The 17040-nt window shown below is 33.9% G+C and overlaps 1 protein-coding gene across 1 annotated transcript in view; it reads left to right on the top strand.

Annotated features, from left to right (window-relative positions):
• Positions 1 to 17040, top strand: part of KIAA1109 (KIAA1109 ortholog) — a 211584-nt gene that overhangs the window by 98180 nt on the left and 96364 nt on the right. Inside the window, exons 28-37 of the mRNA XM_039241608.1 lie at positions 1860 to 2118; positions 2951 to 3788; positions 6905 to 6975; positions 8638 to 8811; positions 9289 to 9409; positions 10567 to 10713; positions 11072 to 11199; positions 11535 to 11734; positions 14476 to 14673; positions 15358 to 15569. Coding sequence (XP_039097539.1) covers positions 1860 to 2118; positions 2951 to 3788; positions 6905 to 6975; positions 8638 to 8811; positions 9289 to 9409; positions 10567 to 10713; positions 11072 to 11199; positions 11535 to 11734; positions 14476 to 14673; positions 15358 to 15569 — 2348 coding nt within the window. The remainder of the gene's footprint in view (positions 1 to 1859; positions 2119 to 2950; positions 3789 to 6904; positions 6976 to 8637; positions 8812 to 9288; positions 9410 to 10566; positions 10714 to 11071; positions 11200 to 11534; positions 11735 to 14475; positions 14674 to 15357; positions 15570 to 17040) is intronic.

Here is a 17040-nt window from a genome sequence, read left to right as displayed (position 1 = left end):
AGAAGTAGTTTTAACTTAAAAAGTTTATTGATTTCCCATGCACAAGGAGCTTTTAGAGGAAAATGCTGAGCTACATATGCCAAACTCTTTTTCTAATGATATTTCACTAAATGTTAATAGATAAGTATGTGCATCTTATTTAAGGTTGTTTTACTTATGCATTTATGCTTAGAATAACAATACATAAAATCTGCAAACATCAAAACTTACTGACATATAAAGGATAGGAAAGATAATAAATAAAATTTATCATTTTTCTTATTATTTCCTCACATTTGAATAATGTTTGTTTTTAAAGGTTTTCACAGGCACTTTCTCACTTAATCTTCAAGCTCCCATGTGAGTTCTGTATATTCTGTGTTTACAGTGAGTAAAGTGAGGCTCATCACTGAGACTGAGTTACATGAAATCACAGAGCCAAGTAGATGGCATAGCAGAAACCAGAATCAGAGCCATCAAAACCACTTCAGTGTTATTTCTGCCGTACTACAGCTGGCACTAATTTCAACACTGCTTGATTTTGTAATCTGCAGATCACAATTTAACCATAACAAATGGAAGGAAGAAAATTACAAGGAATTTACTCTTAGTAGTAAAAGAGGGAAGAGAACAAATTCTCCAACTGAACAAAGCAAAGCTCATTATAACTCTTATAATGTATAATACGGATTTTCTGTATCTCCTGTCAATTCTCTCAGGAGTGAGCTATAATTCACAAATTGCTATAAGTTTGCTATAGATTTAACCCCTATGTAAGTATGTGACTTTCTGATTATTGTGGTTTCCAGGAGCCAAGTATAGATATACAGTGTTATGATAGAATCAAGGAAGGCACATGGTAGACCTCAGGATTTCCTTGGAAGGTTAATGAACACTCATTTCCTACCACTTACAAGTGAATGAAACTCAGTTTTCTTTGACTTTTACTGCTATGATTTTTCCATTTGTGGTAATGGAAGCAAATAATTACCTACATTGTAAGTTCTTAAGTCTTCCTACCCCTTAAAGTGCATCTAGGACTGCGTTCTCTTTGGAGAGAGGTTTTCTCCTATTAATAGATTCCTTTCTTGGGTAACATGGGGATGGCTGGAAGAGAATAGAAACTGGGCCAGACTTATTTTTTTTTTTTTTTGGATCTAAGCAGCTGTAGAACTCTCCTTTCATTCCCCTTCTTCCACATTTACATAACACTTCACAAGGCTCTTATAAAAGGCCGAGGAAATATTCCACATTAAAGAATACATGACAACTGAATTCAATAGTATATGATCCTAGATTGAATCTTGCATGGGAAGGGGCAGAGGTGCTTTAAAGGACATTATTGGGTCAATTGAGAATATTGGAAAGCACACAGCAGATTAGATAACAGTATTGTATAAATACTAAATTTATCAAGTTGATAATTATACAGTGGTTATGTATTATTCTTAGGAAATAAACATTTAACTATTTAGGGTAAAAGGCCACAATGTCTACAAATGACTTTCAGTTCAAAAAGCATTATGTATACATCATTCATAATAGAGCAAATGGGGCAAAATGTTTAAAATAGGTAATTACAAGTAAAAAATTTACAGTGGCTTTGTATTATTCTGTAAAGTTTTCTGTAAGTTTGAAATTTTTCAAATAAAGGTTAAGAAAAAGAGGAAGAAAAATTTCAATGTCTATGGACTCTGGATCCATACCTAATGTAGGTATCTTTCTATAGTGTTTAGCATATTGTTATGTGAAATTGAATACTTCTGCTTTTAAAAATGATTATATTTATAAAAATAGGGAATTGGATTAAGTGCTCAGATTTTTCATAAATTGCTTTTGAAATTATTATGTTCATATAATCTGCTTTTTTGTTTGTTCAGGTAATGTGAATGGCATGAAGAGGAAAGAATGGGAAAACAAACCAGTGGGAATAGAAGTAGAAAGAAAAACCCAGCACCTTAGTCTTCAAGTACCATTACGATCTCATAGCTCATCCTCTTCCTCAGAAGAGAATAGTAGTTCTAGTGCTGCACAGCCTTTATTGGCTGGAGAAAAAGAAAGTCCCTCTTCTGTTGCTGATGACCATTTGGTTCAAAAAGAATTCTTGCATAGTGCGAAAAGAGATGATGGCCAAGTAAGGTCAGTCAGTATTCAATTAGATTTAGAAACCTGGCTATAATAAGATCGTAATTACCAAAAATTTTGGCAAGAAAAACTTTTTTCCTCTCACCTACTACAGAAAATTTTCTCCTCCTGAACATATTTTTAAATCTCAGTTTGCTGTTATCTCTCTAACTACAAAATTAATATGTACATATTCATTCCAGAAATAGGAAAATACAGAAAAATATAATGAAAATAAATGTTTCTTGTCATCCCACAGATACGAAAATTTCAGATTTTACTCTACTTCCCTTGATTATTCCTTCATAGTCCCTATTTCCATGTCCTCCATTTTCCCCCCTCCATTTTTTTCTTTCTCTTCTTCTTATAACCTGCCATTGGTTAGATGTTATCCCTCAGGACTCTGTTCTGTACCTTCATCTCTACTCACTCTGTACAGTTTCCCTAGACAGTCCCAATAATGGTTGGGCTTTAATTATGATCTTTAAATGTTAAACTCTGGCCAGAACTTTGGCCCTATAGGCCCAGCTTTTTTTTTTTTTTTTTTTCCTGGTATTTCTACTTGGATGTTTCATAGAGACCTCAGACTCAACCTATAAAAATTATACTTTGGGTTTCTTCAAGTTTGTATTGTGCTGTAAGCTGCCTCAATTTTTTCAGGCCCACATGGGCTATGAACACATGTTGTGCCATTTTGCTACTTTGTATAGATATTTTATTGTAAAATTTTAGATTTTCCTTTATTTATAAAAGAAATGATTAAAATTACTAAAAGCGTTTTCTAAATGCTTCTCTTTATACTTATATGATGTACACTATATGGTAATAGCTTTTCTTTCTGCTTTAGTATTCCTACAGAGATATCAGGAAATAGCCCCGTGTCTCCTAATACTCAGGAAAAGTCAGTAGGTCAATCTCCTCTGAGATCTCCCTTGAAACGACAAGCCTCTGTATGTTCCACTCGACTTGGAAGTACCAAGAGCCTTACTGCTGCTTTTTATGGGGACAAGCAGCCTGTTACAGTTGGAGTTCAGTTTAGTAGTGACGTCTCCCGAAGTGATGAGAATGTGCTAGACTCACCAAAGCAGAGAAGGAGTTTCGGTTCATTTCCATACACACCATCAGCAGACTCCAATTCATTTCATCAGTATCGATCAATGGATTCCAGTATGTCAATGGCTGATAGTGAAGCCTACTTTTCTGCAGCTGAAGAATTTGAGCCCATTAGCAGTGATGAAGGCCCAGGAACTTATCCAGGTAGAAAAAAGAAGAAAAAGCAAACACAGCAGATTGACTACAGTAGGGGCTCCATATATCACAGTGTGGAAGGGCCACTTACTGGCCATGGAGAAAGCATTCAGGATCCCCGAACTCTGCCGTTCAAAACTCATCCTTCCCAGGCTTCATTTGTTTCTGCGTTAGGTGGAGAAGATGACGTTATAGAACATCCGTATGTTGTAGAAGTTGAGAAAACAGTAGAGAGTGAACAGATTACTTCTCAACAACCTGTGATGAATTGTTATCAGACTTACCTTACTCAGTACCAGGTAATTAATTGGTCAGTGAAGCACCCTACTAACAAAAGAACCTCTAAGTCATCATTGCATCGTCCCCTTGATCTGGACACTCCAACCAGTGAAGAAAGTTCATCATCATTTGAACAGCTTTCTGTTCCAACTTTTAAGGTACAAACCAAGCCATTAGTTTCCACTGATATGTTTAGTTAGATAAATCAGTTTTTAAGATGTTTCCAAAAGTATTCTCAGTTATTTTAACTGCCTCTCAAAGATAGAATTTCTGAAATCATGGCTTCATGTGTGACAATAAGTCACAGGGTTATTGATGAGTATTATAAGTTTAAGCATATCAAACTCAGGAATAGTTTCAGGCTTGATTGTCACAGTATTAATTAATATATATGGTGTCTGTCTACATTATTCTCTAAGATTAGGATCAGGTCTCTGTGATTCAGATGAAATTTTTTAATTGTTTTTAATATCTGGTGTTCTTTCTGCTCAATATGTAACTGCTTCTAAAAAAATTTGTAGTTGATTCTATGCAAATCCAATTCCATGCACTTGACATTTGAGACCTTCTAGTTTAGCAGGAATTGGTTATTGTCCATTTCTGAATGTATTCTGTAAATAGCTTTTTAAAGGAAAACTAAATATACATCAAAATAAATTTAGTGATAATAGCCAATATGGAAACTACTTTTATTAAAATTATACATTTATAAGAGATTTTTAAAAATGATTTTAAAGACCAAAATTAAGCATGAAAATCTTATGAAACTGATTAACAGTGTTTAGGAATCTTATGTGGTATTTACTTACATAAACATGTACATTTATTTAAAGTGTCTAAAAGTTAATTTATTGATTCTTAATTCAGATAATTTATTACATATTACTGTGTGCCAGGCATTTGACATACAATGATGAGGAAAACAGACATAGGACTTATAGTTTAGGTGTGGGAGCCAGACAGTTAATAAACAGATAGGTATATGAATACAAATTGAGAAGTGTCTTATGAAGATAATAAAAAAGAGAATAATGAGGGCAGGGGGCTACCTATATTATATTGACATGAAAGATCTATCTGAGGAGGTAATATTTACCCTGAAACTTAAAGTATGAGAAGGAATTGATGATGGGAAAACCTGGCACAGGCAAGAGCCTTGCTAATATTCTAAAATGGGAAAGATGTCAGTGCACATGAGATATTGTTAGCAGGGAGGTTCCTCATTTTGAGACTAGAGCCCTAAACAAAGGACAGATCATTAAGGACTTAGAGACCCCAGTTTCAGTAGTTACAGTTTCATTAGGAAATTTGTGAGAGCTTTAAGAAAGTGTGATCTCTTCGCCAGTCAGAGTGGCTAAAATGAGCAAATCAGAGAACTCTAGATGCTGACGAGGATGTGGAGAAACGGGCACCCTCCTACACTGTTGGTGGGAATGTAAACTGGTACAGCCCCTCTGGAAAACAGTGTGGAGGTTCCTCAGGAAACTAACAATAGAACTCCCCTATGACCCAGCAATAGCACTGCTAGGAATTTACCCAAGGGATACAGAAATGCTGAGGCATAGGAGCACATGTACCCCAATGTTCATAGCAGCACTCTCCACAATAGCTAAAACATGGAAAGAGCCTAAGTGTCCATCAACAGATGAATGGATCAAGAAGATGTGGTTTATCTATACCATGGAATACTACATGGCAATGAGAAACAATGAAATCTGGCCATGTGTAGCAACATGGATGGACCTTGAGGGTGTTATGCTGAGCGAAATAAGTCAGGCAGAGAAGGACAAATATCATATGTTTGCACGTATAGGAGGATTAGGAGGAACTTGACGGAGGAACAAGGGGGAGAAGAAGGGCGGAAATGGTGGGGGAAAGGGAGAGAGGCAAACCATGAGAGACTCTTGAATGCTGACAAAAACTGAGGACTGATGGGTGTGGGGGGGAGGGGGGGATGGGCATGGAGGAGGGCACTTTGGGGATGAGCACTGAGTGTTATGTAGAAACTAATTTGACAATAAACTATTTGTAAAAAAAAAAAAAAAGAAAGTGTGATCTCTTGTACTTTAACTGCTAAGTAGAATTGGCTAGCAGGAGAACAAGTGGGGTAAACACGTAAGAAGCTATTGTAGCAGTCTGTGCAAGAGATGACAGGGCTCGACTTAAGTAACGCTGGAAATGTGATAAATGGTGTTGGAATATAGACAAGCATTTGACCACTTTGTGTTGAAGAAAGAAGAAACATTAGTGACCATTACAAAATTTTGGTGCTAAAGTTGTGCCATTTCTTGCCCAAGATAAATGACCCATGTTAAGATTTCAAAATGTTCTTTTTATTCCATGTGAAAATATGTTGGTATATGAATTTTCCAGTATAAAAAATTCAGTGATACTTCCAATGCAGAATAGCAACTGAGAGGTTAGAATTATTTTAGTATTTGCATAATTCTTTCTAGTTTGGTTAGGTAATCAAATCTCTGGAGTAAAGGGGTACCTGGGTGGCTCATTTGGTTGAGTGTCTGACTTCGGCTCAGGTCATGATCTCACAGTTTGTGAGTTCCAGCCCTGCATCAGACTTTGTGCTGACAGCTCAGAGCCTGGAGCCTGCTTCAGATTCTGTGTCTCCCTCTCCCTCTCCCCCTTCCCTGCTCACACTCTGTCAATCTGTCTGTCTCAAAAATAAATAAACGTTAAAAAAATTTTTTTAAAAAATCTCTGGAGTAAATAAGTCAAGGAAGTAATTCATATCTTTAGATAATTTCAAAGTAGAATATAGGCGGTAAGAAGGTCATTTTTCTCTATTAAATCTGAATAACTGGCTAGCATTTAAAAGAGTTCAGTTTGGTTTGAATAACCAAGTACATTATTAATTTTATTTGTTATCTGCAATATAGTTTTTCCTATAACTTAATGTTTCTCTGGGATTCTTTCTCAAATGTTGATTGTGTTAGAAGAGTCTAAAATTAGTTTAAGAAAAGGTCAGAAAAGAAATGACATTTGAAGCACTTATTTTTAATCTTTAGTTGTGTAGTCTTTTACTCTCATTGTTGAATCCTCAGCCCTGCCTGGTCATTTGTCTGAATAATCAGAAAATAAAAGTGCCAGTTGCATATTTTATATGATTTTCTCAATTTTTTAAACATTTTTATTTTACATATAAATAGCATATTAATAAGGTAATCTGGGTATTCACAAATACCAGTTGATAGCATAAAATTAAAGAACAATTAATATTAAAATTCTAGACTGTAAGTAATGTTTTATATTATTTTAGGTTATCAAACAGGGGCTCACAGCTAATTCTTTACTAGACAGAGGAATGCAACTTTCAGGATCAACTTCAAAGTAAGTAGAAGTTACATACTTTTGAAGTTTAAAGTCAGTCTTTCTTGATGACACATGGAGTTTATTCTGAGGAATAACCATTCTTTACTTACTTAAATGTAAACTTTATTATTTATTTATTTATTTAAAAATTTCCCCCAATAATTTAATTCTTTTACCCATTGGCTTATTTAGAAATGCAGCACTTGATTTCCATGTATTTGAGAATTTTAAAGATAGCATTTTTCTTTTAATTTCTGATTTCCTTTGTAATCACATAATATATTCTTTATTATTTTGGTCTTTATATTTTTTGAGACTTGTTTTGTATCCCAGCTATTATTCTGTATTGGTGAGTGTTCCACAAGCAGTGGACAGGAAAGTGTTTTCTGTGGTTGTTGGGTGGAGTCATATTCTGCACATGGCAGAGTTGGTGGATAGTGTTGTCAAATCTTCTCTAAGCTTACTGGTGGTTGTTGGCCACCATTTTTGTTAGTTGCTCGGAAAGTACTATACCATTAACTGAAGTTGTCAATTTATCTATTTCTCCTTCAGTTCTATCAGTTTTTAAAATGTATTTTGAGGGGCGCCTGGGTGGCTTAGTTGGTTAAGCGTCCGACTTTCGCTTAGGTCATGATCTCGCGGTTTGTGGGTTCGAGCCCCGTATCAGGCTCTGTGCTGACTGCCAGCACAGAGCCTGGAGCCTCTTTCAGAGTCTGTGTCTCCCTCTCTCTCTGACCCTCCCCTGCTCACGCTGTCTCTCTCTCTCTCCTAGAAATAAATAAAAGTATTAAAAAAAAAAAAAAGAAATCACTTTAAAAAAAATAAAATGTATTTTGAAACTCTTAGTATATTTAACACATTGTTATGTCTGCTTATGTCCTTTTATCATTACAAAATATCCTCTTTTTATCATTACAAAATATACTCATGTAGTAATTTTTTTTAAGTCCACTTTGATATTAATCTGACTACTTCATCTTTCTTATGCTTATTGGTACGTATGGGTTAGTGGAGTATCTTTTTCAATTATTCTTATTATTTTTCTTTCCACATGTCTATAGTATTTATACTTAAATTTCACTTCTTCTAAGCAATAAATAATTGGCCTTACCTTTTATATTATTATTTGTTTTTCAGCTGATTTATTCATTCTTAAAAATAATATTTCATTGGCCATCATGTGCCAGGGATTATCCAGGGCCTTGGGAAAATGAAAGAAAAAGATTAATTCTGGAACTTAAAAAAAAATTATTTGTGAATTAAGTACCACAAATAATTCAGTTTTGTTGTCTGTCATGGCTTTGCCAACATTTAGAAGCAGCATGTAGCATTTCTTTTAGACATACTATTTAGACATACCGTAACTTGGCATATCAAAATTGAGAACTAACAAGAATTCAGTACTGTAATTTTCATATGTTGGGGAAGGTCCATCAAGTAACTATGTCAACATTTTTTTTCTTACTTGATATATTAACCATCTTAGATCAGTTTTCATTTTTGTACCTCACCTGTCCTGTCTCTGAAAAGCATTTGGGACATAAAATATCTAGTCCAATTCCATGAAATTTTTAGTTGAAATAAGTGTACATTTGAGTGGTCATTCATCTTAAGGAAATTCTAAGTTCTGTTCTTTCTCATGATCTTTTAAATACGTATTTTGCTTGTTAAATTGTATAGTACACCATATACTCCTCTGGAAAAGAAAACTGTTGATAACACAGATGATGAAACATTAACAGAAGAGTGGACCCTGGATCAGCCAGTCTCTCAGACCAGGACCACAGCCATAGTTGAAGTAAAAGGGACTGTTGATATTGTTCTGACTCCCCTGGTGGCTGAAGCTTTGGATAGGTATTTTTTTTTGTTTACAAATATAACTACTATTTTATAACATGATAAGTATATGGGATATATGTTTATAAAGAAGAATGTTGACGATGGCTATTTTGATTGAACAAATATGAAAATACATCTTTTAAAGGTTTATTTTATCATTTGTTACTTTTTCAGCATAAATAATTATATTGCAGTATTACACTAATTATATTGCAAAATATTTTCTATTTTTTACTTTGGGATGATAAGCATAAAATGATAACACCCAAGAACTAATTATTATGTTTGATATTCTTAGTCCTGTCTACGTAATGAAGGGAAAAAGGGGAAATAATAGATTTCTCTGTCCTTGCAAGGAGCTTATAGCCTAGCAAAGGAGACAAAACTAACCTGAATAAAATCTAGAATGGAAATAATGGACCAATTTAGATAAACTAGACTGTAGTATTAAGTGATATTTTGGTTTTTCATTTACTGTTTTTCTTCCCTCAGGTATATTGAAGCAATGGTGCATTGTGCTAGCACCCGCCATCCAGCTGCAATTGTAGATGATCTCCATGCCAAAGTCCTCAGAGAAGCTGTTCAAAATAGCAAGACTACCTTCTCAGAAAATGTAAGAACATTTTTATTCAGTGAGTGTAGCCAATCAAGTACTCTTCATATATACATGATATCTAAAATTGAAAAAAGTTTAATGTATTAAAATTTTATTAGTCATTTCAGTTAAAATACAGAGACTTTTTTTTTTATGTTCATTTATTTATTTTGAGAAAGAGAATGAGGAAGGGGCACAAGCAGGTAGAGAGAATATCTCAAAAAGATTCCGCAGTTTACACACCTGTGATATCATGACTGAGCTGAAATCATGAGTCGGTCTCTTAACTGATTGAGTCACCGGGTGCCCCAAGATTATTTTTCTTCACTTCAGTGAATCAAGTCGTCATCTCCTGGTGTGTGATATTCTACTTATGTTGTAGTTCTAGCCACTGAGCCAGTTTCTTTTTTTTTTTCTTTAATTTTTTTTAAATGTTTTTATTCATTTCTGAGAGAGAGAGAGAGCGTGAGCAGGGGAGGGTCAGAGAGAGAGGGAGACACAGAATCTGAAGCAGGCTCCAGGCTCCAAGCTAGCTTTCAGCACAGAGCCCGACGTGGGGCTCGAACCCACGAACCGTGAGATCATGACCTGAGCCGAAGTCTGATGCCCAACCCACTGAGCCACCCAGGCGCCCCCCACTGAGCCAGTTTCTTAGCAATCATATCATGGTGATTTTCCATTTGACTTTCAAATTTATCTGAGTCATATTTGGGCTAGAGACTAGAGGCAAGATAAAGAGAGGTTGATTATTCTTAATGATCAGTTACTCAAGACATATTGACATTTCACGTGATGGGTAGTTAGGGTAGGAATACACATCAAAAGAAGTTTGAAAATATTCCCAGCCAATAAGGAGCCAGTTATCAAAGCCAAATCTGCTCTTAAATTAATACATTTTACTGATTCTAAGATAATACCTATTGCCATTTTTTTCTGTCTGTTTCTCTATAGGCTGTTTTCACTTTATCTTCTATCACTTCTCTCAGCCCTGAAGCTGCTAGTGCTGTTGCTAGCTTTTCTAAAGTTTGGACTTTAAGAGTGTGGCTGCTAAATTGGATGGCAACTGGCATATAGATGAGCATAAAGGAGCACAGTGAATAAGCAAGTTGCAATTGTGGATGATGTGGAAATTATGAATGTCCTCTGAAATAATAATTCTACTTTAATCTCTTTAGCTCTCTTCCAAACAAGATGTTAGAGGAACAAAAACTGAACATACTACCATAGGAACTACTAACCAAGGACAAGCACAGACAAATCTTATAATGAAGCAAGATAATGTAACAATTAAAGGTCTTCAGGCTAATGTTAGCATACCAAAGGTAACAATTTAATATTTTTAAAAATTTTCCAGAAAGAGGAAAACATTTTGGTGAGTTTTATCCTTTGTATTTACTAAGCTGAATGGTGGCAGGATAGATTATATCAAAACTATATTTTTTATTTTTTGATGATCTAATGTAAAAATTAATATAGTTTTACTTAATGAGAATATTGGGTAATATTTATAAAATATTCCATATCCATCCATTAAGAAATGAGTTATGATTACTTTATGAGAGTCTATCAGACATATAGATACACCATTCTTAACAGTAGTTTTTTATTTTCTTGCATATCTTATGTTTAAGTGATAATTTTTCACTTTTTAAATCTGAAATTTATGACATTTTGTGTTAGGTAAACTTATGTTTGTTACAAGCCTCTGTGGAAGAATCTCCAAGTACAGCTCCTAATAAAAGTGTGACTCATGTGTCTCTAGTAGCATTGTGTTTTGACAGAATTGCTACACAAGTTCGTATGAACAGGTAAGAAAGATTTTATTAATTTGAGCCATAATTTTCTTGTTGGATATAAAAGCAAGCAATAATTATCATTTTAATACGTTTCTGAAAATTCTGATGCTAATACTCAAAATCAGTATTGGGATTGCAAATATCACTTTATAGATTAGCAAAGTAGGTTTTTAAAAGTGTGTACTGTTTTTACTCATACTGTTTTTAGTAAACACTGAAGAACTTGTTATTAATATTGGTTTCATTAAAACTGGAATTTTTTAGAAAAACCATTTATTAAATGTTTTCACTGAACTATATTATTTACATGTTGACTGTCATACTTTTTTTTTTCTTTTTCCATAAAGAGGTGTGGTTGAAGAGACTTCAAACAGTGCAGAACCTGGTAGAACATCAAATTTTGATAGGTATGCCCATGCCACTAAGATGCAGCCTCAGTCATCCGGATCTCTCAGATCAAATGCTGGAGCAGAAAAAGGCAAAGAAATTGCAGCCAAGTTAAATATTCATCGAGTACATGGGCAACTTAGGGGTCTTGATACAACAGGTAGGATTCTACAACAGATATTTTTCTTTGACATGTATAAATGCAAGAAGATTTTGCAAAAGGAAAGATTATTTTTAAAAATATTGCTACTATTTGAATATTTTATAAGAGAAAGATATTTCCGCATATATTGAACACATGGTATTTAACTGCTTATTTGCCAATGTTTTATGACAGTGAAAGGTAAACTGTGGTAGGAAGTAAGCGGTATGCCCCAAATTAGGAACTGCTTCAATCTCCTCTCTTTTTTTCTTCATGGTATCTACTGGCTCAGTATATAGAACAGAGAGTATGATCTTTATTGTCTTTCTTGGCACAACTTCATTAAAAAGAATCAATTGCAAGGGGCACCTCGGTGGCTTAGTTGGTTAAGCATCCCATTCTTGGTTTTAGCTCAGATCATGATCTCACAGTTTGTGAATTCAAGCCCCACATCAGGCTCCATGCTGACAGTGCAAAGCTTGCTTGGGATTCTCTATCTCCCTCTCTCTCTTTGCCCCTAACCCGCTCCCCTCTCTCTATCTCCCTCTCAAAAATAAATAAATAGGCGTAAAAAATGATCTTACATAAAAAAAGAATTAATAACAATATCAAAAGCAGTTAGTCAAATCTGTAAAATATAGTAGCAATAAGAATGATGGCTATGTCTCTTTAAAGTCCCTGTTACGGTGAAAGAGGTAACTAGAGATGTCACAAACCTTTTGAATACTTTTCACCTAATTCAGTGCATATGCTCATGTAAAGGCTTCAGTGATCTCAGATTGTCAGAGATTCAATCTCTGACAAAAAATTGAGTTTGTTAGTCTTAATTGAGATGATTTCTATGCTAAAATCTACATATAGGACAGGTGACCAATCCTGAATGAACAAATTATTACCTTGAGGTTGCTCATTGTATTCTTTGAACTCTGAAAGTTCCATGATTGGATACAGAACATCTTGTCTGTATCCTGGGTCTGTGTAACTGCTGTGGCTTTATCAAAGCTTATTATGTTGAGGGCAAAGCATTTTACCTGAGGATTCCAAATAAAGAGACTTTTCGTGGCTATTTGAGATCTATTGTCCTAGAGCCGGTACACAATACAGTAGCTGAAATACAAAGAGACTTAGCTCTGTAGTTTGCACTGGTAACCAGTTTGCACTTGGGTGTTGTAGAGACTATAAGAAGTAACTAAATTGGATTTTGAAAGGCATAGTATGTAGAAAAAAGTCATTAAAGACAAAACATAGTGTAAAAAAGCATAAAAAACATAATGGAAAAAAAAGTAATTGTCTTCATTTATATGTGCATAAGATAATCTGTGAAAGGATTCTCAGTAATCTAATGTTTGTTACCTATAGGGAGGGGAGGTAGATGTCTGGGTGTGGTATCAGAGGCTTTTCATTGTATACCCTTTCACACGTTTTGGATCTTTGATCTAAGCAAGTAATTACCTTGTCAAATATTTCAACAAAATTTAAGCTAAATCTTCACCTTATATCATACATCAGAATAAGGACATGGAATTAAAGGCAAATATAAAAAAATAAATAATGGAAAAACATAGAAAAATGTAAGTGAATATTTAGTCTCTGATCAGGGAAGACTTTCTAATCATAAGTGCAAAATATAGTATTTTCATATGAATGGGATATTGCATAGCAATTAAAATAATATCTTTGAAGAATTTTTTAGTGCCCTCAGGAAATTATCATGGTTTACTGTTACTTGAAATGTGGGAACTAAAGCTGGTTTGCTTGTAAAATAATCTCTAAAATGCTAGAAAGAAATTTAATTAAAATGTAAACAAGTTTATCTTTGGATGGTAAATGTACATTTTTAACTTATTTTCTTTCTTTTTCCTTCTTCCTTCCTTCTCTCCTTTCTTTCCTTCCTTCCTACCTTCCTTCCTTCCTTCTCTTCCCTCCCCTCCCCTCCTTCCCTCTTTCTTTCTCTTTCTTTCTTTCTTTCTTTCTTTCTTTCTTTCTTTCTTTCTTTCTTTCTTTCTTTCTTTCTCTTTCTTTCTTTCTTTCTTTCTTTCTTTCTTTCTTTCTTTCTTTCTTTCTTTCTTTCTTTCTTCTCTTTCTTTCCTCTCATAGCTGTAATCACAGAAAGAAATGAAAAAAAGTAAAATAAAACCCTTTGCCAAGTATGCAGAATGTTAGTTTCCATATTGTATATCATAAGTGGTGAAATTATTTATGGCAGTGTCTATTATGAATTGTGATTATATAATGTGTTACTAAAAAGCAATCTTTTAGTAAAAGCTGTAGTTTACTTATTTTCTAATGTTTTTCCTACAGCTTGGTAATTAATTAAAATATTTCTTTTGTAACATGATGAGAAAGTATTTAAAAACAGTTTACTATGAAACTGAATTATTCAGGAGCTTTCTAACTTTAGGTTTTTAGAGAGCCTTATAATCTTTCAGAAATGAATTCATTCTGCCTCTGAGCAATTATTTGTTAATTATGGAATCTTTTTTCTCCCTTCTACTTCAGTGAGAATCTGGCACTTTTTAAGTCGTAGGATATTAGGCATTATTTGTTAATTATGGAATCTTTTTTTCTCCCTTTTACTTCAGTGAGATTCTGGCACTTTTTATGTCGTAGGATATTAGGCATTATTTTAGAAGTTGGTTGGTTCATTTATTTTTCTTTTTCACAGAGTATTAAGATATCTTTTTAAGATATACCATTTTTTAAAAAATATAAAGTTCTCTGTCTTTAAAAGTGGTCGCTTTATTCTCTTTTGATAATAGATATTGGTACCTGTGCCATCACTGCTATTCCATTTGAGAAATCCAAAGTTTTATTTACTCTTGAAGAGTTGGATGAGTTTACTTTTGTGGATGAAACTGATCAGCAAGCTGTTCCAGATGTGACTCGAATAGGTCCCAGCCAAGAAAAATGGGGTTGGATAATGTTCGAATGTGGACTTGAAAATTTAACAATAAAGGGTAAGCTTTTTTTTTTTTTTTAATTCTGTTTAAATTAGGGACAGATTGTCCCAATGTTGCTGAAATGTTTTGAATGATTGTGACTTTTAATAACGTGAATCAGCATATTTAAGCAGAAAGTGTGGTACGTGGGACTATTTACCAGGATGGGTGCCCCCCATCCCAATCGCGTAAGTAGAACTTTCCCTTCATTGTGTGATTCAAAACTAACAGAGCATGTAGATGTGCAGAACGTCAAGGGTTGAACATAAAAATCTGTGGTTCAGAAAAAAATGTTTAAGTAAAATATAAAGCCACCCAGCTTTTGAAAGTTTGTGTCTTTGGAAACAATTTTTGATTAGTAGAGATTTGCAGGATGAAAATACTATAAATCCTTTATTCATTGAGACAGACTGACTTACAATTATATCTGTTTTCTTTTATATTATTGAATAATATGTAAAAAAGGGAAAGCTGAGTTGTATATAAGACTTTTAGGTTTGGTCATATATGATAGTAATTGTATATGCCTACAATTTATCTGTTAATCTAATCTTACATGACTTTTATGGATAAGGGCAGGTTTTGATGAGAAAAAAGATCTTCATGAATTTCTATTTTTTATTTTTATCTTTATGGATACTATAAGAGTATAGCATTGATATACCTACCATTTTTATAAATATATTCTTTCATTTTTTAAAGGAGGAAGACAATCTGGTGCTGTTTTATATAATACGTTTGGAATTATGGGTAAAGCTAATGCCACAGAAAGAGGTGGAGTGCTGACATCCAATAATTCTTCTGATTCTCCAACTGGCAGTGGCTATAATACCGATGTCTCTGATGATAATCTTCCTTGTGATCGAATAAGCCCTTCTTCAGACTTAAATGGAAATTCTGTTTCAGATGAACAAGTTGGTGAATTTTTAATAATAATAGTGCTTTGAAAAATAGAAAACTACATACCCAATTCAGAGTTAATTTCTGGAGTATATTTGTTTGTCTTTCCATATTTTGGATTTTGCTTAAATAATAGTCAAGATATTTTGGTGATACTACTACTAGAGAATTAGTTCCGAAATGTAGGTACCATACCATAGATGTATTTGTATCTGCCATAGTACTTTGCTTTATACCTTGCTAATTTTAGGCACTTAATAATATTTGTTGAATTAATAAGTTAATAGAATATCAGAGAAGTAGTCATTGTTTTTATGTTGTTTCAAGGATTTTATATGCAATTCATTTATTGTTTCTATTATGGTGGAATGTCATGATGCATAATAATAGCAATAATGAAAATATTCAATATTCTAGATTATGGAAGAGTTGTACCACAGATTGGTGCAAGTTATTTCATCTCAGAAGTTTCTTCTGTATAGTATTTGTAATGATATTAAACTTCTAATTTGTGAAGATTTAAGGAGATAATACATATGAAAGGTTTAACTCAGTGTCTGGCACATAGTAAGAACTTGATAGTTATTTTTAAACACATATATACATACACTTATAATCATTTGAAAATTGGGTCAGTTGAAGAGGAAAGAAACCACCTTTTAATTAAGAAATGTCGTGGATATCCAGTATCCATTGGCATAATCACCTCTGAATCCCAGGTTTCTGGGAATTTAGTTTTGACACATTTATTTTGATTTGATGCATAGTTCAAGAGTTTACTCACAGTTTTCTTGTGAAGTCTTTGGAAGTATTTGAGCAGTGGTTTGGGATTAGAACTTTAATTAAGGAAATTAAAAAGTGTAATAGATACTCACTTGACAGAAGAACTGGAAAGAACCAGCTGTTCTTTCTTTATCCTTCTATCCCATTAATATACTTGTCAGAAACTCAGATATCTTCCTTGATCTCTGATCCTACTCTCCTTGCTGAATGTCTCTAAATTTTGTAACATTGCTTACTTTGGTTTCTCTGACTTGTGCTGTTCCATGTCCTTATTCAGTTCTTTGTTCTTAAATGTGGGTGTTCACCCCATGTTCTCTTCTTGGCTACTTTCCTTCTTTTGCTGTGTGTCCACTCCCTGATTTATTTCATTTCCTAGTCTTGCTCCATAATTTAATGATACTACTTTTTCCCATCAGTTATGTTTTTAGCACTAACCCTTCATCTGAGCTCCAGAATTACATGCAGTGGCCTTTTAACTATCATCATGTATATATACCACAGGTGCCCAAAATTCAGTCAACCTAAATCTAAGTTTATTATTGCTTTGCTTCACATACTGTTATACTTAGCTGCTTGTTGTCTACAAGGTCCCTTCCCTTTTTAAAATTTGAGTTCTTAAAGACTGTCTTCAGTATCTTTATATACCTTAGTGCCCAGCTCACAACCTTGTCTGAAACCCACAGGTCAGGTGTATTTGAGAAT

This window comes from Hyaena hyaena, unplaced genomic scaffold, assembly GCF_003009895.1.
Source record: "Hyaena hyaena isolate Hyena2069 unplaced genomic scaffold, ASM300989v1 scaffold_198, whole genome shotgun sequence".
NCBI lineage: Eukaryota > Metazoa > Chordata > Mammalia > Carnivora > Hyaenidae > Hyaena > Hyaena hyaena.
Note: the sequence above shows the minus strand (reverse complement) of the source record. Positions and strands in the feature narration are given on the sequence as shown.